General features: G+C 35.4%; 1 protein-coding gene across 1 annotated transcript; it reads left to right on the forward strand.

Annotated features, from left to right (window-relative positions):
- Positions 1 to 180: 180 nt before the first annotated feature.
- Positions 181 to 25,779, forward strand: LOC128218121 (importin-9-like). The gene is made up of 24 exons (XM_052925673.1): positions 181 to 329; positions 4,393 to 4,541; positions 5,189 to 5,390; positions 5,789 to 5,877; positions 6,312 to 6,398; positions 7,307 to 7,426; positions 8,005 to 8,105; positions 8,289 to 8,347; positions 10,690 to 10,841; positions 11,286 to 11,384; positions 11,558 to 11,661; positions 12,146 to 12,285; positions 13,016 to 13,094; positions 13,413 to 13,641; positions 16,097 to 16,175; positions 16,593 to 16,741; positions 17,016 to 17,141; positions 17,486 to 17,558; positions 18,063 to 18,265; positions 18,758 to 18,924; positions 19,385 to 19,512; positions 22,592 to 22,713; positions 23,345 to 23,524; positions 24,096 to 25,779. The coding sequence occupies exons 1-24, from the start codon at positions 191 to 193 to the stop codon at positions 24,210 to 24,212; spliced, it is 3,093 nt and encodes a 1,030-aa protein (XP_052781633.1). The 5' UTR covers positions 181 to 190; the 3' UTR covers positions 24,213 to 25,779.
- Positions 25,780 to 26,190: the final 411 nt, after the last annotated feature.

The raw sequence follows: 26,190 nt of genomic DNA on the forward strand, positions 1-26,190 counted from the left end.
TCATGTAAAGCTAGTGCAGCCATCTGTTTGAAAGAAATAATGATATCATAAATTTACATTATTTCCAAAAAAATAAAATCTATAAATGTATCTATCATTAATTTTTATTCAATTTATAGTCATTTTGTAATAAATAAAGTTACTTATAATTCGAAACTAAACGTAAACATTTCCCGCGATTTCATCAAAAATGGCCACTGTCACGCTGACAGACCACCATCAGTCCCTTAAAGAGGCTCTTGTCGAAAGCCTCACCGCTATTTTGTCCCCAGATCATAATGTTAGAGTTAACGGAGAAGATCAAGTTAAAGCACTCGAAGTTACAGAAGGTAAATTGACTGAACTCATTGACTTGTCTTTAAAAAATATGTGTAATTCGGACAATTTCATTTTCGGACAATATGTCAATCATGGCAGTTTGTTTTTAGTAAACTCGTTGTTACAATTGAAGTTTATTGTTTATGGTCATGGCTCGACAATGCAGTCAGAATAAAACATTCAGAAAGTCTCTGATGAATTCACCGGTCCAATGTTGATTAAGTGTATACTGTGAAATCATTAATGTTCGTGGGGCATTAATGTTTGTGGTTTTCGTGGGTAGGGTGATACACGAATTTAAGATTCCACGAAATGTAGACCCTTTATTCACTTTTTCAACTGCCATGTTATCTACATACTAGTTTATTCGCTACAGAAGTCGCAGTATACAGCGTTAATACATGTCTCACTGTATATTTTACTATCATGGTTTTGTTAATATATTATATCTGCCTTTAACAAATAATAAACCAAATCAATTAAATGTGTTTCTATGAACCAAATGACAGAAACACGTGTTTAAAGTGTGCTGTCAATGAAAATCTCCATAGAGGTTTACAAGATGTGCGTGATGAGTGTCTGTACTCGATTTTTTTATTTAATGAAATAACTAATCGGTTACTGAGCACCCAACGTGGAAAAGAACAAAACAACGCGTTCAATATATTTATTAAACAAAAACATGTGAATACATATTGAAATGATCTTGTTTACTGAAATATACGCACCTTTTCGGTGTTTTCACAGTTTGCAAAATTCTTAATTGGTATTCAATGGCTTCCCCTATCTGTATTTATGATCAGGGTACATCTTCTTTTATGACCTTAATTCCCAATTAAATCGATAATTGACATGGGTATATGCACTAATTGGCATCTCGTACCACTGAAGCGAGTGTCATAAACCGTGTGACGTAGAGGACGGAAATCATGGGCCAGCGGGTGGAGAATATGCAGACGATCTAGGACGATCGCATATTCGAATTATTTTTTTTTTCAAAAATGAAAAACCACCAATTCAAGTACCCACGAAATTGTATTTTTTCGGCAAACCTCGATATTTCATGCCAACGAATATAAATGATTTGACAGTAATTAACCCTTTCCCGCATGATTGTGCCAAATTGCCCCTTGATCTATTCCCGCATGATTGTTCCAAAATGCCCCTCTATCGATTCCCGCAGGATTGTCCCAAATTGCCCCTTTATCGATTACCGCATGATTGTTCCATAATGCCCCTCTATCGATTCCCGCATGATTGCCCCAAAATGTGCCATGCTGATTTACGGTCATTTATTAACATATCTGTTGCTTATTTTTTCGCAACAAATGCATTTTTGTGTAATGTAAACATCGATAATTATATAAATAATGAAAAAAGATGATGTAACTATTCAAGATTTTCGGAAAATCGCGACTAAAAGAGACAGAGGTCAAACATGCCTTCAAAGTTCACAGCGCATGTTTGACGGGTGCTTGTCTCATTTTTTTAATAGAAAATCCCCAAACACGTCACTAGCTATTTAAAACTACCAATAATTAATATAATATAAATATATCCTATTGATCACGCGCTAATGACGTCACCTGTCATGGTTTAGAAATGTGTCAAAATGGCTGATTTACGATGTAGTAAACAAGAGTCTGGCTTGAATAAACACATGTCATTTGTCACTTCTGTTTCCAAAAATGGAATGTTAATCCAGTAATAAAAATGTCCCCTTACGTCTGTTAATCAAAGTTAGTATTTTGTTGTGAATACACGGATAATAATAATATTATATGTGATATGACCCAGTTTGACAGCTGTTAAAACATGTGTTCTCTCGATCTCGATAAATACACAAGAACGTTGTCGTAATTGTCCATGCATTTCAGACCTTGATTTATTGCCATGTGTTGACAGATTTTAATAATAATATTATTACGGAATCACTAAATTTAATTTAAATAGCGATTCTGACTATTAAAAATCCGAGTTGTTCGGCTTGTTGAGGGCAATATCTAGTACGTTCCCAAAGTTTTTAAAACTGTGCCAATAGCAGACCCAGCCTTTTATTTTGATATTTACAATTATTTTATTCAATTCATTTTTAAACAACGGACATGCAAATTTTATTTATGAGAACAATGAATCTGTAATAACATTTGTTGTTTGCCCAATAAAATTGTGTTTATTTTTTAATAATGCATGATTTCTGTGATTTGAATATTTGTTTATTGTCAAAACCTTTTTAGATTAAACTATGATCACTAGATTCGAAATTTAATACACTACAAATACTATATTCATTATTTGAATTTCTAACATTAATTTAATCCAAAGAAATACTACAAAATATTAAAGTTGGTATACATAGGTGTCAATTGAAATATAGTATAATATGAAATCAATTGAAACATCTTCAATCTTTCACAGGAGTTGTGTTTCTCTATAAATATTCAACCAAATAATTTAGACAACAAAATAAAAGTTATACCACTGGATTGGAAATTCATTTACCTACAATCTTTATATTGAACTATCATTGATTAAACCAAAAGAAATACTAGAAAAATAAGTTTGAAATGCATAGGGGCAGTTTTTCAATATTCTCCAATAATCTCCTATGCAGTAGAGGTACTTATAAATGGGCTTATTATCTATTGGCTACTGGTTATCAATGCAGGGATCTCAATAAGTTTTGGTTGAACCGTCTCAAATAGTAAAGTGACGACCAGCTTCTACTTATCCTACTGAAAATTCATTTAGTTTTCCAAATTTGAACTGGCCCTATTGCCATTTGAACCGTCCATTTTGGCCGGCAGCCGGTTCTTATTGAGAACACTGTCAATGTACTGATAGGCCATGCAGTGGCAGGCCTAATATGGCTGATTTAACATGAGGGAAAGTGTTAAAATAGTGTTGTGTGTGGGCTATAACCAGCCGTCCGGTTAACTCAATAGGTAAGAGCTACATGCTAGTGTTCCGGCGGTCGTGGGTTTGAGCCCCACACCGGCCCCACAAATAAAATACCTGCGTCATATTTTGAATTTACAATGTGTCAGCAATTGAGGTTGTTGGCAGTTATATCTAAACGATATAGAAACGCACGTTTTGCTACACTCTGACACTCAGCTCATTCTTAATCATTAGAATTTTATTTCTTGCCTTCTAACCATTACCTTGTTTATTTAGTGTATTTTTAGCAGTTCATGAAATTGTGCTTGTTAGTAACTTTTGCTTTACTTAACAAACAATTAAGGTTACTGAATTAGGACTCGTTTACATGCTAAATAATATAATAGTTTTGCGAAGCCAAAATAAACAACAAGTAACCAGTAAGAATTCAATAAGAACCGGCTGCCGGCCAAAAAGGACGGTTCAAATGGCAATAGGGCCGGTTCAAATTTGGAAAACTAAATGAATTTTCAGTAGAATAAGTAGAAGCTGGTCGTTTTCTTTACCATTTGAGACGGTTCAACCAAAACTTATTGAGAACCCTGAGTAACTATCGCTTATTTTTTTCTTGGAATGTTTAGTCATCAGGTAATGGATAATTTGTTGCACATCACTGCTTGTTAAAGGGACTGTGTCACAGATTGGCACCAAAAAAGTTTTTTTCTGTAACGAATCTCAGGACAATTATCTAATAGAATGTGTTACGCTTTGATATCATAATTGTAAGAAAAGTACCAAAATGTGAAGAAAAAAATTGTGTCAGAGACCGGGTTCGAACCGGCGTCGCCAAAATTGAAGTCCAGCATCTTACTCACTGAGCTACAAAGGCTTATTCTATTCAGGTGACAAATTTAAGCTATACACCTTCCTCGGTAACATCACGTGATAACAGCGACTAGCCAATCAAGCATAAGGAATGAATTCTACCTGGTAGACATACCCAGTAATTTTTTTTAATGGAAAAATACGAATTAACTGCTAAACTTAAATAAATTGTAAACTATGTGGTACTTCAGTTAGTAAGTTTCAATGCATTGTACACATCGATGCCAAGTTTTTGACCAATTTTTTTCCCCCGCTATTTTATCATACGTGAGACAGCCCCTTTAACTTAATAAAATATTTATCTTTCAGAGTTTGGTGTGCATTTAGCTCAGTTGACAGTGGACAGAAATGGACCTTTGGCTATCCGTCAGCTTGCCTCTGTCCTACTTAAGCAGTATGTTGGGGCACATTGGTCTTCACAGACAGAAAAATTCCGCATGCCGGAAACATCACCAGCGGTATTCTTTTTTTTCAATTTAAATATAATTCACACAGGGTATGCAAACACTTAAATAACTTGGGACATTTTTCTAGATATTTATGTAACTTTATGTAATGCAGGAAGGATAATGAAGTATATCAGTGTTTTGGGCCGTCTCTTGGTTTGCGACATTCTTTAGTCTTTTTGGTCCTTTATATCAACATGTTAAAGTAGTATCTTGGCAACTATGATTTTAACTTCTGATTATTTTATTGAATGTTATTGTCCCTATGTCTTTGTTAGAGTACTACTTAATGAACTATTTAAAACACTTATTAAATTTCATTACTATTTCTTTATTGTCGTAAAATTATATGCCACTATATCTGCCATTGACTTTGTAACTTTTATACACTTGTTTTATCATATACTGTATGTTAAACCATTGTTGGTTCAAAGGCTTGCATGAGATTAGGCCATACCAAATATTTTCAATGATTATGTAATTTCACCTTTACAGGTGTTAAAAAGGTGTGTAAGCGGCCTGGTTGCTCAGTCGGTAGAACACTCCCCTTGCCAGCTGTTATCCCTGGTTCGAGCCCCAGTCTGGCTTCACATTTTTCTCATCCAGTGACATTTATCATATGCAATGGTCATCTTGTTAATTTTAATCATTTTTTTTAGGCAAAAGCAGAGATTAGAAAAATATTGCCAATGGGGTTGAACGAATCAATCAGCAAAGTTCGATCCAGTGTAGCATACGCAATATCTGCAATTGCCAACACAGACTGGCCTGAGGCATGGCCGGATTTGTTCCAGATTCTGATGCAGGCTCTCACCAGTGGAGACACAAACGCTGTACATGGAGCCATGAGAGTACTGGCAGGTGAGTTCATTATCCAGAGAAATGAAATCTTTTTATTGATGATGTAGTTAGGTTTATTCCCTTAAACGTGTACCATAGTAGACTTTATAGAAGTGAAATGATGTTTTTCTATTCATAATTGTTATATTATACTGTAAAAAAGTGTGGGAGGCTTTTGATATTCAAATCTTCAATTGAGTCTGTATTACGGTAATACATTTTAGTGAAACAGAAAACAATAATGTAAAAATATGTTTAAGACATGAACTGTGTATTCTGTTTCATTTAAAAAAAGAAGAAGTGATTTTGGAAATTAACTTAATTAATATCTGAAATTATCATTCAGATCATTTTTTTGCAGAATTGCCTTAACATGCTTTCAAATGACTATAAGATTTTACGGTTTACTACATTTTCAGAGTTTACCCAGGATATAACGGATGTCCAGATGGTTCATGTTGCTCCAGTCATTCTACCAGAAATGTACAAGATCTTCCTCCAACATGAGGTAAATGAAGGTCAACAGTAATGACTATATCAACAAAAATTACCTTAAATAATCCATGTAGTGCAATAAGAAATTTCTATTTTTAGCTTGTCTGTTATAAGAAGAAAAAGTCCAGGCTGGTCATAAAACATTTTAAGTCATTTCCTACCTGAACTTTTCACTGTGAGATAAAAAGATTTTACTCCTTTTTTTCAAGAAAGTTAGAATTTTCTTTAAGAGTATTATGAAAATAAAGCATTTTGACATTATTAATTTTTGTATCATTTGATCAGTGCTACACTTAACTTAGGAAAATGGTTTAAGTTAGAAAATGACTGAAAATATTTCATGAATAATAACCAAGGGTATTGTCATACGTTGGTGTTGTTGGGATCATGTTTGGATGACTGACTGGAATCTGGTTGATGTTGAGTTTCTTTTTTCTTCCATTGAAGGTTTTCAGCATCCGAACAAGGTCAAGGGCTGTGAGCATTTTCAACATCTGTGCAGGCATGATTGCTACAATGGCGGAACTGAAAAGGGTAGTTTACCATTCTTTACTTTGCTGAAAGTGTTTGTCTTAATAACTGAAATAAAATTCTTGTGCCTTGCTGTTTACATTTATTTACTGAATTTAGAATCATTTTGGTGGGAAGTTACATTTCATTGTGGTCTGGTTTTTGCAGATAACGCCTCATGTTATGTTTTATAACAGGACATGTTATGAGTATTGATACAATCGATTGTTGCTAATTTCAGGCCCAACCAATCAATTTTCGATTATAATTGATCATCAGAACATCGCTATTTTTTGGTTCATTTGCAGTGGGCCATAAAAGCATATGTACATGTACATGTATATTGACCTGTCACATACAGTCCATTGTAATTAGGTTCATTTATGAATCATCAAACTACAATCAAACCCTGTTGGCTCGAAGTCCCACGGACTGGCGAAAATTCATTTAGCCTTGGAGTATTCAATGGGGAATTCGATTTTTTTTAATTTTATTTTTTTATTAGGCTTTATATAAGAACGTCATTTTCATCATTGGATAATGGTGTTAAAGTTATCTTCTGTATATGCATTTAAGGTTTTCAACTACAAAGTGAAAAGCAATTTTTTTTAGTTTTACATTTTTTTTTTTAAACTGACTATAAAAATGGTAGGGTCGGCGCCTATTCCGTAGGTAGGGTCGGGTAACCCGAACCAAATGTATTTTTTTTTTTTTTAAGCCCAAGTGAGTTTGAGCCAACGGGGTTAACTGTATTTGCACCTGGTTCCCATTCAGACCTTATAGTGAACCAAAGTGCTTGTAAGAGCCACTATTGATCAATATGACTTGTCACCTTCTAGCTAGAATTCAATCTAAGTACCGGTACATATACAAATAGAAGCAGATATTGTGTTCTAACATTAAGGTGACGATATTGTACATATATATTACAGGGTATAGCGAAGCAGCTTCTGTTCCCAGTCCTGCCCCAGTTCACTGAGGCCTTCGTCCAGGCCCTATTGGTTCCTGATGGCCCCGCATCCGATAGTGGCCTGAAGATGGAGATCATGAAGGTAAAAATTAATAGTGTATTGAGGTGAACTGACAACTCATGACTGTTAAGCTGTTGTACACTTCAATGGTCAGATGATTTTATGTGCATTTTGTATTTTTTGTCAATATCATTGATTTGGGAATAAAGGTTTCAGGGATAACATGTCATAATTGGGAATTCTGATATATTTTAAAGAATTTTGCCATTAAGAATGGGGCAGAAATTCTCACCTGAGAACTGAACTGCCTAAAATGACTAAAAAAATGCCTTTGACTTAGGTTCCTGATTTTCATTAGCCTTAAAGCTGCACTTTCACAGATTGACGGTTTTGACAACCTTTTTGTCTTGGAATGAGCCAATTTTTGCGTTAATGTCTGGAAACCAGCAAATAAATGCGAAATAAGAAAAACTGTAATCTGATTTATTGTCAGCAGTCCACTGTCTCATTTCAATGGTTTCCATTTATTCACATAAGAAATGGCTCAATGGAAGTTTTTGTACTTCCAAGGCATTATTTTGGAAGTTTTAGCCCATTACTAGGGAGTAATATACTTCCTTTAACGGAAGCCCTCTGCTACATTTACATGTCCACTTAAGGCCTTGACATCGCTGGTGAAGTCGTTCCCCAAGATGATGTCGCAGTGGATTGGTCAGATTCTACAGCCAGTGTGGAGCATCTTCACACATAGCTCAGACTTGTATCCTTGTACATGTGTATATACATGTAGATAGCTCAGTGTCAAGGACATTGTGACATCACCAAGCGTGATAGAATTATGATCATGAATTTTGTGCATCTAACTTTAAAACTATGTATGCACTGTTTTCATAAGGTGTTTAAGAGAAACTTGTCTGGGATATTTGTCTTTAACTGTGTGCAGCTATGTGAAGACGGTTGTGAACAATGTGGAGGAGGCCGAGGACCCTGTGGACTCTGATGGTAGGTACAGTAGCATGGGAACTTGCTGTGCAAGCATTGTTTTTAATTCAGATATTCAAGCACTAGCCTGAATGGTATATTTTTATGAGGCGAATATACACGGAAACAAACAAATCATAGGAAAATTTAATTTCCCTTTTTCAATACAGTTTCAGGAGGGTTTTACCTTCTTGTTTATACAATTTGATCACTAAATAAGTAAGCATTAAACCTTCCATTGATAACAATGAAGGATTGTTTATTAGTTTGTTCATGGCAGGGCTTTTTCATGTCTTCAGCAGAGGATGAAATTTTTTTCCTTCTATAGTGAAACAAAGGTATATTCCTTTGAAACAAATTCATTAAGAGTTGGCATAACCTGGTTTTGATCAAATATAGGAAATGGTAAATTTGAGGCAAACTGATCTTTCCATTGTCAGGCGAAGAAAAAACTGATAAACCAAAAGGTATTTCATACTTGGACACTTTCCCTGTTTATTTTTGTTGATTTCCTCCTGGAAGTGCTTTGTTTTCGCACTTTTCTTTTCATCAGGTGCCATTACCCATATTTGAACGTTCAAACAGGTCATTGTTTCTGAAATTAGGCTTTTGAATGAATACCCAAATTACTACTGGTTCTGGTTGGAACTTGAACAAGCATTGCTATATAAGATTAAGTTTATTAGCAAATCTAGTAAACAGTAATTTAACAGTATATTGATAGGAACAGTATATGGATCAGTTTTTGTGTCGCCTGAAAAGACGACATATAGGGGTTACTTTTGTCGGTGTCGGCGGCGGCGTCCGGGTCCCATTTTCGCTTGTCCGGGGTATATCTCCTAAACTATTAGTGGTATCAACTTGAAATTTCATATGTAGATAGATCTAATTGAGGGCTAGTGCAGTGCACAAGAACTGTTACTCTTGCTTCCATATTTTTAGAGTTATTGCCCTTTGTTATTTTTCATGCTTAAAGTTTTGTCCGGGGCATATCTTGTAGAATATAAAAGTTATCAACTTGAAACTTCATATGTAGATAGATCTCATGGAGGGCAAGTGCAGTGCACAATAACAGTAGCTCTTGCTTTATTAGTTTTAAAGTTATTGCTCTTTGTTAATTTTCATGCTTAAAGTTTTGTCCGGGGCATATCTTGAAGAATATAAGAGGAATCAACTTGAAACTTCATAGCTAGATAGATCTCATTGAGGGCAAGTGCAGTGCACAAGAACCGTTACTCTTGCTGCCATATTTTTAGAGTTATTGCCCTTTGTTAATTTTCTTGCTTAGGTTTTGTCCGTGGCATATCTCGTAAACTATCAAATGCCACCTACACTTGAAAGTTGGCAACATCATTGTCTATAAATGAATAAAATGCCAATCTAACAGCTATAATGTCGACAGTAAATAATTCGTCAGGCGACACATCCGACTCGCCGAGTTCTAGTTGGCTTGTGGAATTATGGACGACAAGGTTATGAGATTTTTCCCATTTCACCTAAACTGTGTAAATTTCTGTATTGAATTTATTGTTGACAAGAATCCAGTGAAGAATGTTGATTTAATGTAAAATAAAACTGTTCAATAGTATAGAATTCAAAAAATTCAAATTCAAAAATTTAAATTGCCGGCTGACGTTTCAGGACACTGTAGTGGAGGTCGACATATATTTGTAAAAGAAATGTGTTAAGCTACCTGGTACAGAAATATGTGAATTTCGAATCCCTGAAGACTCTGTATGATTTTTGTATCATTTGAGAGCGTTTGATGTGCATAAAAAGAAAAAAAAAGATGCAAAAAAAATATGCCTTAAATAATGTAATGATCGAGCTTTTTGTGGCCTTGAAGTATTGCAAAATAGGTCATTTTTCATTGGATTTCAATTGAAATAAAGACAGAATATGCTAACTGTAATACTTATTATGTGTAATGTATTTTTGGTCATTTATATGACAGTGATCAATACACAATACCATTTCAAAGGATACAAAAATATGGAGTCAATAGTTTAATAAATATTATTGTAAAGCAGCCGTAAAAGCTTCACTCACCCTCTCAGATGGACCGTTTTGACAACTTTTTTCATTTTTTTTTTTATCTTGGAATAAGCTCAATTCTGTGTACATATCTGAGAACCAGTGATATAAGACTGCTGACAAAGGATCACAGTTTTTCATTTTTACTTTTGATAAATTCATGTTTTATGCCGAAAAATTCATTTTTCTTTTAGCCACAAATGTTCTTGATTTGAACATCAAGATTCAAAATTGTGATCTGATATTTTGTCACCAGTCTTATTTCACTAATAGCGTATTTGTGGGATCAGGCTTTAGCGTTGTGTATAATGCTGTATCTGTTATCACAGGTGGTACGTTGGGATTTGAGAACCTGGTGTATGCAGTGTTTGAGTTTATCCACGCCCTCCTGGACATCGGCAAGTTCAAGGGGCTTGTGAAAAAGTCTATCAATGAAATTCTGTACTACGCCATAGTCTACATGCAGATCACAGAAGACCAGGTATGCAGATAGTTTAACTAGCTAACGATGAATTTATACTGATTAATGTTTCGAGAGACTCAGTGCAAGATGTGCGTAATTTATAATACACAGGAGTAATGCCTGCCTTGCCCTTGGTTTGAATTACCATATTCTACAACACAGATCACAATCAAGTCTAGGTAATGTGCTAGTGGTAAGCAAGGTTTGCTTGAGGTCACACTCACACCTGATGAGATATCAAATTAAGACCTTTTGGGTGAGACGCAGGCACTTATATCTAGTGAACCTTTCAACTTTATTCGAAATACATATATTGAATGGATAAATAGCTAAACTGTTACTGGCAGTTTGGAGAAGAAAATTTTGTATTTGCGGCAGTTTTAAACCAATGTACATATTGCTGGTAGCAGTGTAAATGACATTATGGATGAATAATGTGGTAATTCCTACTTGGTCTTGCAGGCACGGATGTGGACAAGCAACCCTGACCAGTTTGTGGAGGATGAAGATGACGATACTTTCTCCTACTCTGTCAGAATCTCGGCACAGGATCTTCTCATGGTAGGACTCTAAGGCTTGCCAACAACTATCATTGTTCGTATGCTTATGAATTTCTCGTTTTTTAATGAAAACAACTTTGGGAAAAATTGTTTCTGTATTTTCTTCAGGAAACAGTTAACTTATAAAAAGGTACATTTTATAATATTAAATAAGTCGGCCCCTTGTATTTATAGTTAATAGGTCAGGAGTTCGAGCTAGAGTCCGCCCTGGGTCTGTGTGCAGCCATCACCAGACATCTACAAGAGGCAGAAACACAGAAACAACACCACGAAAACTGGTAAATACAACTTGTATAAAATTTTCGGCAAATATCATCTTTTAACTTAAACCTCAATTCTTTATGATGTGGTGGCACAGGTTTTCTTGAGCAGACAGTTGCAGTGAAATGGATAAAATATCTGAAAGAATAGCAGTAAGTAAGAAGCAAATTAAGATAAGGATATTTGCTTTTATATTGGTACTACTGGTTTGTAAGGAATACAATTGCAACCTATACTTTTCTTTAAATGGTTGATTTTTTGTAGCCGCCAATGTGAAAACAGTGATTTCATATTTATTAACACATTGGGAAGATTATTCTGAAAATTGCTAGATATTAAACAATAATTCAGTTGACAAATCAATAAATTTGAGTGATGTTTTGAACAAATTAGTCCATTGTATAATATCATATCAAGTACATATGCAAACATTTTTGAAAGAAATGAGATTTCATGGAAAAAAACAATAACATGAAATTTAGTGACGACATAACTTTTCAGGTGGAAGGTTCATGAGTCATGTATGCTGGCCCTGGGCACGGTGTGTAACCTTGTCATGGAGACCGTTAAGTCTGGCACGGTCCAGTTTGACATCTCGGCCTTCTTACAGAATGTCGTCCTTACTGATCTGAACCTTACAGGTATGAGAACATTAAGAAACAGAGGTGGGGCAGGTATATATTAGGATGTGGCAGGTATATTATGAGGTGGGGAGGTTTGAACAGTCTCTAGTTGATGAGACGGGGGACGGGGCAGGTAAATTTATGGGGTGGGGAGATTTATTTTGGGGTGGGGATGTTTATTATGGGGTGGGTGGGAAGGTTTATTATGGGGTAGGGCAGGTAAATTTATGGTGTTGGGAGGTTTGAACAGGGTCTTGATTATGAGATGAGGGATGGGGCAGGTAAATTTACGGGGAAGGGAGGTTTGAGCAGGGTCTAGTAGTGGAAAAAATGATGTAAAGATTGACACCTCCTCCTTCCTTTAAAATGTAAAGTCGTCACTGACCATGATCTTATCGGTATGGAACAGAGGTGGTGCAGTCACATGTATGGGGTTTAGTGGTATGAGCTTGGTCTAGTCTTGGAAAAGACCTTGGTCTTAGATTGGGCAGCTAGGGCGAAATAAGGAATACTAGATGTGATGTCCAGATGGGTTTAGGGGAGAGATCTTGTCATGAAAACACTCCCAGACTTCCAACTCAAAAAACTTGAAAAATTTACCAACCTGATATTTTTTGTGCATATTGAAGTGATTTGTTATCAATATAGGTACATCTCAACCTTCAATTATTTTTTTGTTAAGAACAATGTAATTTTATTATGACCTATCAATTTTTATATGTAACTCTTTAATATGGTTGTTTTACAGTTTCTCCATTCCTGATTGGACGATGTTTGTGGACAGCTAGTCGATATGCCGAGGGAATGAACCAAGACTTACTTCAAAGGTAGTCATTATCACTCATAACAGTTAAAGGAACAAATCATCTTGAAGCTTTACAATGAAGAAATGATATTCAAAACATCAGCTTGTTAATGTTTGGCACTGTCCTATCGCTTTAACTGTTCTCCTGTCTATTTCGTATCTCATCAGGCGATCATTTAAAGAGTTGTAGAAATGAAATTGCTCCTATTATAGTTGATGACATGCACTTTCTGTGATGATGGGGCTAGGTTACAATTTCAGCCAGCCTGATGATCCTAAATTTGTTTGTGTATGTATTTAATTAGCTGCTTTAAACAAAGTTTTGAATTTTGTCCCATAGGTGCCTGCAGGCCACTGTAGGTGGTATCCACCCCAGCCAGCACCCAGTGATCCGTATCTCGGCAATCCGGGCGGTGTACAGCTACTGCGAGTTCCTGAAGGAGTCAGGCAGCTCCCAGATGCTCGTCCCTTTCCTCCCCAACATCACCGAGGGGCTCATCGCCGTGGCAACACAATTCTCCTCTGATGTTCTCTCACTCTGTCTGGAAACTCTCTCTATGGTTCTCTCGGTTAGTGAAATGTTTGTTATATACTGATTAATTAGAGCATGAAATAGGTGTTTGTTCAGGTAGATAATTATTGTAAAATGATCTTAAACTTTATTTTCCGAATTTTTCTTGCAAGGAAGTCCCTACTTTTTGTCAATACTTTGTCATAAAAGCTACTATTTTTTACCTATTTTTATTTCGGTCACCAATGGAAATTTTGTACCATTGCCTGCTTTGAATAATACCAGTTTAATGTTTTGTTTTTAAGCGAAGAACTTTTATTAAAAAATAATAAAAAATAAACATCTGCTTTTCATAATGTTTTATATGAAAAGCACTTAAATCATGATAAGGCTAAAAAAATTGGTTAGGGTTACAACCTTTGCAAAAAAACAGGTAGGGTAGGTAAGCTTTTTTTCAATAGGCTTTATATAAGATCATAATACTGTGAAATCATTAATGTTCGTGGGGCATTAATGTTCGTGGTTTTCGTGGGTTGGGTGATCCACGAATTCAAGATCCCACGAAATATAGACCCTTTATTCACTTTTTCAATTGCCTTGTTACGTACTTACTCTAGTTAGCTCCACTGGCCGAAGGCACAGATTGTCCGTCGTGAGTGCGTGCGTGCGTGCGTGCGTGCGTAAACTTTTACTTTATAGATATCTCCTCTGAAACTGATAAGCGGATTTTGACAAAACTTCACAGGAATGTTCCTTTGGTGGTCCTTTACCAAAATTGCTCAAATGGTTCCGGTCCATTGCACAATATGGCCGCCAGAGCTAAAAATAGCAAAATCTTTAAACGACATCTCCTCTGAAACGGTTTGGCAGATTTTGATGAAACTTGACAGTAATGTTCCTTGGGTGGTCCTTTATTAAAATTGCTCAAATGGTTCTGGTCCATTGCACAATATGGCCGCCACAGCTAAAAATAGCAAAATCTTTAAACGACATCTCCTCTGAAACGGATAGGCAGATTTTGATGAAACTTGACAGAATTGTTCCTTGGGTGGTCCTTAACCAAAATTGCTCAAATGGTTCCGGTCTGCTGCACAACATGGCTGCCAGGGCAAAAAAATAGAAAAACCTTTAAAGAACATCTTCTCAGAAACCGATGATCAGATTTTGATGAAACTTAACAGAAATGTTCCTTGGATGGTCCTTTATCAAATTTGCTTCAATGGTTTCGGTCCACTGCACAAGATGGCCCCCAGAGGTAAAAATAGAAAAACCTTTAAACGACTTCTCCTCAGAAACCGATGATCAGATTTTGATGAAACTTGACAGAAATGTTCCTTGGGTGGTCATTAACCAAAATTTGTTAAATGGTTCCAGTCCACTGCACACCATGGCTGCCAGAGCTAAAAAATAAAAAAAACTTTATACGACTTGTCGTCGAAACCGATGACCTTTTTTCGATAAAACTTGACAGAAATGTTTGTTTGGTGCTCCTTTACTCAAATTGCCCAAATCATTTCGGTCCACTGCACAACATGGCAGCCAGAGCTATTAAAGTAAAAAAAAAATTTAAATAACTTTTCCTCAAAAATTGATGATTGTATTTCTATGAAACTTGACGAAAATGTTCGTTAGGTGGTCTTTGCTTGAACCTTTTGGCCAGTGGAGCACAGGCACTGATGTGCCTCTTGTATATTATTTACAGAGGTTGCAGTATACAGTGTTAAAACATGTCTCACTGTATAACTTAAGATCATTATTCTGTTAAATGACAGTTATAAGCACATGTTTAAACTTGTGCTGTTAATGAAAATCTCCAAGTTTACAAGATGTGCGTGATGAGTGTCTGTACTCGATTTTTTTATTTAATGAAATAATTAATCGATTACTAGTACATTGAAGGTTACTAAGCACCGAACGTGACAATATACGCACCTTTTCGGTGTTTTCACAGTTTGCAAAATTCTTAATTGGCATTTAATGGCTTCCCCTATCTGTATTTATGATCAGGATACATCTTCTTTTATTACCTTTATTCCCAATTAAATCGATAAGCGACATGGGTATATGCACTAATTGGCATGTCGTACCACATTAGCGAGTGTCATAAAACGAGTGACGTAGAAGACGGAAATCACGGGCCAGCGCGTGGATATTATGCAGACAATCTAGGACGATCGCATCTTCGATTTTTTTTTGAAAATCCACGAATTCAAGTACCCACGAAATTGTTTTCTTTCGACAAACCACGAAATTTCATGCCCACGAACATTAATGATTGCACAGTAGTCACCATAAGAGAATGGTGTTAAAGTAGTATTCAGTAAAAAGCTTTAAAGGTTTTCAACAAGAAATTAAAGAAAACCTAACTCAAGGATTTTTTTAACAAACTGACAATAGATATGGTACGGTTGAAGCCTATTTAGTAGGTAGTAATGGGTAAGCAGATCTAAATGTATTTTTTAGGCCTTATGAAGGTGCTATGAAACTGATGATTATGGAAACTTGTATTTCAGGTGGATAAATCGTTCACATCCTCCTGTGAATCCAAAGTAACTCCATTAACTATAGCTGTGTTCCTGAAATATTCAAGTGGTAAGTTAATATACTTGACATACTGATCATTAGGTAATGCAATGCTAATTTTATTGTAAAGCTGTTGAATAGAAATAAATCTGAAATGAATGTTTCCATATGTCGATTTGTCTACTTTATTCTGCTGAGAGGAGTGTTATAACAGGATGATTTAAGATGAGTCACCTGAAACAACACGTCAATTGAAAGTTATTTAATATTGCTTGATTTTATGAAATTGAATATGAACATGCATATTGGTTAAAATTACAAAAACTGTTTTTAACGTTTTCGCATGTGCCAACATGTTGATTTTGCCATCTGCAGTATAATCACATGAAAGAAACTAATACCATCAATGACATCGTTATCAATGACGGGCCATATTTAATCAATAGTCTATACATATTGATATAAATATATTGTCTTTAATTCCAGACCCAGTTATAACGAGTATAGTCCAGGATCTATTTAAGGAGCTCGCAGTAAATGACACATGTATGTTGCCCCTACAACAGAGGCTGTTGCCCACTCTGGTCAGCATACTGCAGGCCGAGGAGGGGAAAGTGGCCCTTGGATTACCCTCTGTGAGTACTGATGGGGCTGGGGGGGGGGGGAGGGTATCAGTACTTTAGGTAAAAATTACACACAACATTGTTGTATATATTTGACCTGCTGTCTAAGTGATGTGTAGCTCCTTTGAAGTGTTTCTAACTTTTTGTAAATTAATAAAAAAAAAATTAAAGATCATTTGATTAGAGTATTTATATTATGGGATCAAGTTGATTGATTACTGATGAAATTATTAAGATTTTAAGGGAAACAAATATTCATGTAAATAAAAAAAAAACAAACTTTCAGGTAGCCCTGGATATCCTCACAACTATAGCGAGAGCCAGCAAGGCCCCAATATCTGATCAGCTGCTCGGTGCCTTCCCTGCGGCCGTGTACTGTACACTTAACACGGATGATAACGCCACCATGCAGGTAGAAAAACCATAATATATAAGACAAACTTTTAAAGCACCTCATATTTCTTGCTGTATATCAAAATTATAGATCAATTTGTAGGTTATTATGCCAAACAATGTTGTGGCATTAGTCATGCTATGTAATGTCACATTTTTGTTTAATAATGTACTATAATCGACGATGATTTATTTCTTCAGTGTTCATTGACTGAAATGGATAGTGTTTCGTTGTCAACACCCCTGTACATTTACTGAACTAAGACTTTTTTATGAAGGGTATTGCATTCTATTTTGATAATCTGTGTGGCAAAATAATGTATCATTTTATTTATCAAATTATTTCCATTCTGTTTGTTCTAGAGTGGTGGAGAATGTATACGAGCCTTCGCCTCTGTTGCCATGGACCAGATTGTACACTGGCATGATGAACAAGGTAGGCTTACAGATGTTTTACCTGCTTTTCATAGACCATTTGTATTGCATATTATCTCATGTCACATTTTGAATACTAAAGAAGATATAATGGGCTATTATGATGAAGAATCTTTGACAATAATCCTGGGGCTGTTTCAAAAAGTAGATTTTAGTTATAAATTGAAAAGATTTTAGTACCATAGTTTATATTATTTTTAGTAAGATAAAATGAATTTAAATCTTAATGATTAAGAATGGGCGGAGTAAGCTTAAGTTTAATTCAGGTCATCTAACAATGACATCTACACACAACTTATGGCTGACACATTATTAACGCAAACTCTGGTGCAGGGATTGTGTATCGGATGAGTGCAAGTTGGGGGACCTTTAATTACGCACAAAATATGAGATTTTTAATGATTACACCTAGTACTTAATGATGACATATCTGCAATTTCATTGGCTGAAAAATATATGTTGTATTATAAATAAAACTTGTCATGTTGCACTTCTTCTTGTACAGGGAACTCTGGTCTGACATACATCATCCAAGTGATATCCAAGCTCCTGGACCCTAAGACGTCACAGTTTACTGCATCATTTGTTGGTCGACTGGTGACGGTGGTTCTCTCAAAGGTTGGAGGTCAGCTCGGGGAGCAGATGGACCTGATATTGCGGGCTGTCCTCAGCAAGATGCAGCAGACTGAAACACTCAGTGTGATGCAGGTAGTGTTGGGAATGGGCTCTAATTTGACTATCGATAATCGGTTTTATAAAAGTGACCTATCTTCCATAGTACAATTGGCTTTTGACAATACCTCAATTGTAGTTTTATTCAGGTACAGTACTTGTAGTCCTTAACTATGCTTAAGTTAAGTGTTGTTCCTTTCGGTCATATTGTTACCAATAACAATTGAACCATTCAGAATGTGTAAATGAACTCAAAAGGATAAAAAAAAAAAGGCGGAATATAACCGAATGCAAAAACGAGAGGAAAGAGAAAGACAACTTGTCGCTGGAATCAATGATCAGTTTTGACCAAACACAATCAATTGATGGCCACTCAAAAGCAGCCAATGCATGAAGCTATATTGAGTTTTGTGTTTCCTTTATTTCTTTAGAACCTTAGGACTTAAAATACAGAAACCAGTGGAGTATAGATTACAAAATATTTGCACAACTGTTTGTAATTCCATTGTAATCTTTCCCATGTTCCAGTCCCTGTTGATGATATTCGCCCGGCTGATGCATGATCAGATGGAGGCTGTCCTAGAATTTCTGACGAGCGTGCCCGACCCGATGGGAAAACCAGCTCTCGAGTTTGTCTTGAAGGAGTGGTGTGCAAGGCAACACTCTTTCTATGGGGCTTATGAGAGGAAAGTCATGTAAGAGTCTTTGAACTATTGGTAAAGATAGACAGTCAATTGTATAAAACTGGATAACTCTTTGGTTTGGTCAAAGTTAGCCAATTAGTTAGTCAATATTTGTTGAATAATTACTATCGACCAATCAAATTATTTATATGTGCAAACTAGCTGAAAGACAACCGTTGGCTAACTTATCAAGGTCTTATACAATTAGCTGCGGTATTCTGGCAGCAAACTTTTCGTGATTGTGAACACTGCAAGTCGATCTTTTCATTTGACTCAATCGTGAAAAATTATGAAAGACTGCCTTTCTATGCCCACTTGATTAAAAATAATCAGATAAAAATAATCCATATCTCATTGAAACAAGCATTATCCTCTCTTTGTATATTTATATGTGCAGAAGTGCTCGTTACGTTGCAGCATTTCTTTTTATTTCCATAATTTTACACTACTCTCACTTCCTCGTTGTTTCCAGGGTGGTTGCCATGGTTAAACTGCTGCAGCACATAGTGTCAACAAACGACTCGCGTCTCAAGGACATCGTTGTCGAGGGTGACGAGATCATCAGTGCCTCGGGGAATGGAATCAGGACAAGGTCAAAAGGTCAGTGTAAGCTTCATGATTTGTTTGATCCATGGGAGGATTACCAATCACATTTTGTAAAAAGGTGAAACAAGATTTTAGATGAGACTGTAAGTCTTGAAGCTGCCCTCTCATAGATCATTTTGACAACTTTTTTATTTTTTGTCTTAGAATGAGCCAATTTTTAAGAAAATCCATGGAAGCCAGTTATATAAGACTGCTGACAAAATATCAGATCGCAGATTTTTATAAATAAGTTCAAAAATTGATGTTTTATGCATTTTTCTTAAACCGTTAGTAATGGTTTAAGCCATAAAACATTAATTTTCAAACAGAAATATGGAAAATCTCAGATCGGTTTTTTTGTCAGCAATCTTTTATTATTGGTTTGCAGATAGACAAAAAATAAAAAAAGTTGATAAAATGGTCAATCTGTGAGAGTGCAGCTTTAAAGGAGCTAGACACCAGATGATACAATTGCAAAAAAAGAGAAAATTGTCAAAAACTTCAAATTGACATTGTTAAGTACAATGCATTGAATCTTACTTACTGATGTATCACATTACTTATCGGCCTCTTCTAGCTTGCATTGACAATTCTATGCTTGTTTTAAGGAATTGCTGAATTTACTTTGAGTCCATGTATTGATATGAATGAAATATATAATATGAAAGTGGCATATAGGTTCGCAAATGTGTTGATGGTTTGCACACCAAGTCTTGAAAAAACAAAAACTTGAAAATGGTTTGACATATAACCCTGAAACTTCACTGGCAGGTTGCTCTTGACCAGCAATTGACCCCTATTATTTTGGGGTTCGGTAGGTCATTCACATCAATTTTGTTAAAAACTTGTCTACACAATAACAAGTGAATGGAATTAGCTAAGACCATATGACTGGTAGGATGCCCTTGACCAGCATAAGAAGAACTTTTTTCTGCATGCTAACTTGACAATAGCTTGACTTTAGACCATGAAACTACACATGTAAGTTCTACTTGACTAATGGATGACGTTCTTTTGTTTGGATGGTCAGTAGGTTAATGGTAAGGTAGGTCAGTCTCACATGTGGTAGAAATTTTTTGTCTGCGTAATTAACTTGAGAATGGCTTGACCTATGACCATGAAACTGCAGAAGTAGTTAACCATAGGTTGTAGTTGACCAGTTGATGACCATTAGTGAAGTTAGGGCTATATGGGAATCTTGCGCGTCCTCATGCCTTCTGTCTGTCCTGTTTTTGTCCAGTCCATATCTTTCTTATTCATGGTCAGATTTTAAAGGTCATAGGTGATGGATACAATCATTGTCAATGCATTTCTTCTTAAATCACATGAATGCAGTGTTGCAAATGTTCCTTGGCAGTGGATAGTGACACTCACGGAGCAAGATGTTTTTAATCCTCTCTTGTTTTAATAAAATGTTTCATCAGAAAAGTTAATTGTGAAAAAATTGAATAGTTATGTTAATTAATCAATGTAAAATGTGGACTAATGTTGAATGCTGGAGGTAATGAAGATTGATAACCAGCACCCGCCGGACCACACTTCAGTCGGAGTATTCTGTAACTTATAAACTATCATCATTGTAAACACTTCCTGGCTGAGAGGGGTATATTTCAATATTGGCATATACATGTATATCTGTGAAAACAGGATATTTGTTCCAATTAGTGGAGTCATAGAAGTTTAATGAACAAAATGGATGAATGAAAATTCATACTGTATCCATTTCTGTACTTAAAAGATTGGCAATATTGTGGATGAATTATAAATTACAAATATCTTTCTACATGAAAAAGATATATTTTTAGAGAAAACTAAAAATATTTATGAAAATTGCAGCTGCATTATTTATATGCTAGCCACTTTGGAAGTGTTTGTCTATTTATAGCTTTTTGGGATTCCATATTGTTGATATACATACAGATTCAAAGATTTGAGAATAATCCATTTAATATAATTACTGACAAGTTACATGTTTACTATTAATTAAGGAAGTAAAATTAAAAGGTTCAATGTGTTGAACTTATGAACAGAAGTTATTTTTCCAATAGTTTAATCTTTGAAACAAATAAACTGGGGTTTATTGAAATCAAAAGTTAAAATTCAAACTTAATTAAAAATTATCTGAACTTCCTTATCTTACATTATGTTAGTGTACGCTAATTAATACAATTTCACCAGTATGTTTATATGACAGTCCTATTTATTATTTATTATTTCTTTTTTATTCATGTATGAAATGTATATTCTATTTATATGTAATGGTGAATTTGTGCATTAATGCTTTCAAGAAAAAAAGAAGTTTTTAATAATAAATACCTGAATATAATCTGGTTGAATATTTGTATAATAGTAATATAATTGTGCGATAATTTCTATAAAAAGTGGACTAATGTTTGATAACTGGAGAATGTCTGAGAGATAACCAGAAATCGCCGGACCACAATAGGAGTGATTAGGCACAAGATATATAAACCCACACAAATACACTTCTGTACTAACAGGGAATGACTTGTATGAATAGCCTAATTGATAGTTTACTTTTCTTTTCAAGTTTTTGACTTGATCATTTTGATTGATTTCTAACTTATATCTTGAAGAATATTTGCTTATTTTCTATCAAAGATTTTTTTCTCAATTGATACACTAATTGAATTATGAATCATGATAAATAGTTTTATAAAACTGTATACTGATTTAAGTACTTCTAAGTATAAAAGGAAATGGTTTACTGTGTTTTACTCATAGCTATTTATATCTAGTTGTGATAATGAAACTTAACTTTATTTTCCAATGACTGTGCCCTGCTACGGAAAAAAGTGGGGGAATATTGCTTTGTACATGTTTGTTGGTCAGTTGGTAGACTGAACAAAAAGGAAGGTTGGTCTTGATTAGCAGATGACCTGGTCAGTAGTCATATAGTCACAGCCATGGTTACAATGAACACAAAAGGCTTGTCTGATTGATAACTAGCTTGGACCCGCTGTCCTCATACTTGAGATTAGCCTTGACCAGAGGATGACCCCAATTAATTTTTTAAAGATAATTCAAGTTAAGCAATGTGACAAATCCTGATATTTCCCATGTATATTTGTAGCGAAGGTAGAGTGGACGACAGTGCCAGTGGTTGTGAAGATCTATAAACTCCTAATTAATGAGCTGAACAACCAGATAGAGAGCAGCCAATCCGCTGCACAAAATGACAGTCAGGAAGATGAGGTAGGCTGTCTTCAGCAGATATTATAAACTTAAAACCACTGTTATTAAATGAAATCAGGAGCCGTATTCATTATGCAACTTAGATTGAACTTAAATTTAATATTAGAAAGTGAGTGTTTTGATTGGCCGGTATATTTAGCTGACCAATAGGCTGAATGGAATAACTGAGGCATGTCTAAGGATAAAGATAAGATCAATATTGAATACTGGCCCAGGCATCACTCACAGTAGAGGTTGAGAGTATTATAGGTGTCAGCCTTTCACTCAAGGGGTTGATCGCTTGAGACCCAGCAGGAGCAAGACTTTCTCTCAAAAAGGGAACCAGTACTTGATTCTACCTTGGAACAAAACTCAGAAGATATTGATCTTCACAATGAAGCTGACATAATAACATTTTTAAATTAGAAAAGAACATATATATTTCAGCCAATTTTGATTACATTTAAATTGAAATTGTTGTTATTTTATCATCAAAAATTTGCGATGAACAATAAAATCATATGACATTCACAAAAAGTCAAGTGCATTTAATTTGATCTCTTTGAGTTATTTTTTTCCATTTCCCATTATGTTTGTTGTCCAAGTAGAAGTTGAAGAATTATTTCACAGTATTGCAATGTGATTATTTCAGGAGGAGGGTTGGGAAGACGAGGAGGAGGAGGGGGCAGGGGATGTTCAATTGAGTGGTCAGACACTGTCCAGTCTGCTGGACGAGTTTGCAGGAGAGTTGTCTACCTTTATAGACGACGCAGAGGATGAGGAAGACGACCCAGACGCTCTGCTTGATCCTGTCAATAATGTCAACCTGCTGGTATGTGGGTGTGGTGGGGTGGTTATGTGTCAACCTGCTGGTATGTGGGTGTGGTGGGGTGGTTATGTGTCAACCTGCTGGTATGTGGTAGTGGTGGGGTGGTTATGTGTCAACCTGCTGGTATGTGGGTGTGGTGGGGTGGTTATGTGTCAACCTGCTGGTATGTGGTGGGGTGGTTATGTGTCAACCTGCTGGTATGTGGGTGTGGTGGGGTGGTTATGTGTCAACCTGCTGGTATGTGGGTGTGGTGGGGTGGTTATGTGTCAACCTGCTGGTATGTGGGTGTGGTGGGGTGGTTATGTGTCAAGTGAGGGTTGGGGAATGCTGTGAGGAGGGTACATTTCTACACTATGTTCAAATTATTAAGTTGAAACATCTAAACTTTGTAATTGAATACAGAATGTTCAGTGTGTTCCTTTTCGTCTTTGTTTGTATATGTGGACTTGAGGCGTTTTAACTTAATTTGGATTTGAAAACTGCTGGTTTAAGTAGAAAAGTCTTGAAATGTGTCTTGCTGTATGAAGGTTGATATATTTATGTACGAATGTATGTATATTTCTTTCTGTTTCAGCCTTTCTTGACAGAGTTTCTCCAGTCATTATCCCAACAGCCGTACTACGGAACTTTCACTGCACACCACACGGACACGGAGAAACAGATCTTACATAATATAAATATCAACGTGTAGTCTTGCACACCTAGTTTGGGTTTTAATTTATTTCTGAATAGTTTTTAGAGCATACAGGTGACATCTGTTTGATTTTAACTTCTGTGTGTACATCTTCTTACAGTATGGTTTACTTGTAAAAGTGTTTTAATTTGAATTTTATCATAGTCAGTTTTATAAAACAAAATATCGGATCTGAATGCAAGGCCACTAAAGTTAAGGATTAATCTGGGGCGGTATTCAATATAGTTCTTATCTTTAGCCTTAGACACGCCTCATTGATTCCATTTGGTCAATTGGTCAATTGATTTTACTGTCCAATCAAAACATGCAGATTTTTCTCTTATATTTAAGATTGATCTAAGTTGTTTTTTTGAATATGGCTCCAGGGGTTCTGAAGTTTAGGATAAATCAAGGGTTCTGAAGTTTATGATTGAGAGCTATTAACTTCAGACTATTGAATAGTTGTAAAGATTGTGGACATTTGCATCAAAAACAGTAGAAAGTACCTCGAAATGAATATACAGTCTTTGGAACCTATTTTGTAAGTTGTATAAGCCCCTTCACCATGCTTTGGGCACGAATCCCTCATATTTGTATAAACCTGAAGCTTTTCTTCGAGATTGACAACATCAGCTATAAGAACCCCTTATAATGTTGAATATCATTTAGTATTAAATTAAGTATTGTAGTAGTTTTAATGTAAGTGGATTTAGAGCAGTAATTCAGTCCAAGGTCATACTGATAAAGCATATTTATCTTTTCTTTAATTACGAAAAATCTTCAACTGTATCAATTACTGATTCAGGTTTTAATGAATTATGCTGACATTCTCCACACAACAGTATTAGCATTAGGAATCTTCAGCTTTCTTCAAAACTGCTTCTGTTCACTGTTTGTTTTAACACATGCATGTAAGTTTTAAGTAGGTATTTGAATAAAAAAAAATATCTAATGCTTTTTCAATGAAATTCGAGAGCTAATTTTAGGTTATCCGAATGTAATGCTTCGACCTCATTCATTTAAAGGTGTGTTTAGGTTGGAGTTCCAAAGGTTGGAGTTCCAAAGGTTGGAGTTCCAAAGGCTTTGGTTGATGAACCATTTGTGCAATAATTAGCAGGTTTTTGTTTGGGAAATTAGATGTTTTAAAAAGCATGACAGGGGATTGATATTAAATTGTGAATATTTTGAAATTAAAATACATTTGTACCATCTTGCCCAGGGCGATTCCATTAAAACAAATTACCCGTGGGGTGAAGGTCTTTTTAAATCATACTACCTCCCCCCCCCACCCTACAGAAACAAATTTACCCTTCTGAAATACGCGAAAAAAGAAACCCACCTATATACTAGAAAAATATTTGCCTTCCCCACCGTGGGCTATATGATCTACTGGAATAGCCCCCAGCAATATTGAATTGTTTATATGTTACTATGTACAATAATCATGTAGTATTGTACTTAATTAAAAAATCTTTTGTTTAATATTATGAAATTATGGTTGTTTTATTTAATGAAACTCCAAATTGTCAATATTTTATCTTTGTATTTAAAAACGTTTTACTCTTATTGAAATAAAATGTATCAGTTACCCAAATAAACATCTTATTCTTATAATATATAAACTACTCCCACCACCACCTTCATTCTCGTTCACCAGAGTGATGATGCCATGCGTACCACACGTTAGAATTATCACCATCGAACCTCTGATGAATGAGAAAGCACCACTTATGTGATTCCGATGTAAAGATGGTCCTAAAAGTTTTCTTTGATGGATGTGAAGAATTTTTAAAGGTTTCATTTTATTTGACGTACTTTTGAACATTTAAATAGTAAAATGAACTGTTAAAAATAAAGTATGACGTTAGTCAATTACGTCGATGTTTAATTAATGCAATGTTAGTTAGATGGTAATGCGTCGCAATGTTAAAGTGGGCTTATAACTAGTTCAATACCATCAAAGGACTTTAAAATGCCAACTTCCTGCTGGTCAGTG

Source organism: Mya arenaria, chromosome 14 (genome assembly GCF_026914265.1).
Source record: "Mya arenaria isolate MELC-2E11 chromosome 14, ASM2691426v1".
Classification (NCBI taxonomy): domain Eukaryota; kingdom Metazoa; phylum Mollusca; class Bivalvia; order Myida; family Myidae; genus Mya; species Mya arenaria.

Bases quoted from the DNA above. Each gene is read 5' to 3' on its own strand.
- LOC128218121 (XM_052925673.1), top strand. From the start codon at position 191: ATGGCCACTGTCACGCTGACAGACCACCATCAGTCCCTTAAAGAGGCT. The intron at 18,266-18,757 runs GTAGTGTTGGGA...CCCATGTTCCAG, and splicing joins AAACACTCAGTGTGATGCAG to TCCCTGTTGATGATATTCGC. The intron at 19,513-22,591 runs GTCAGTGTAAGC...GTATATTTGTAG, and splicing joins AATCAGGACAAGGTCAAAAG to CGAAGGTAGAGTGGACGACA.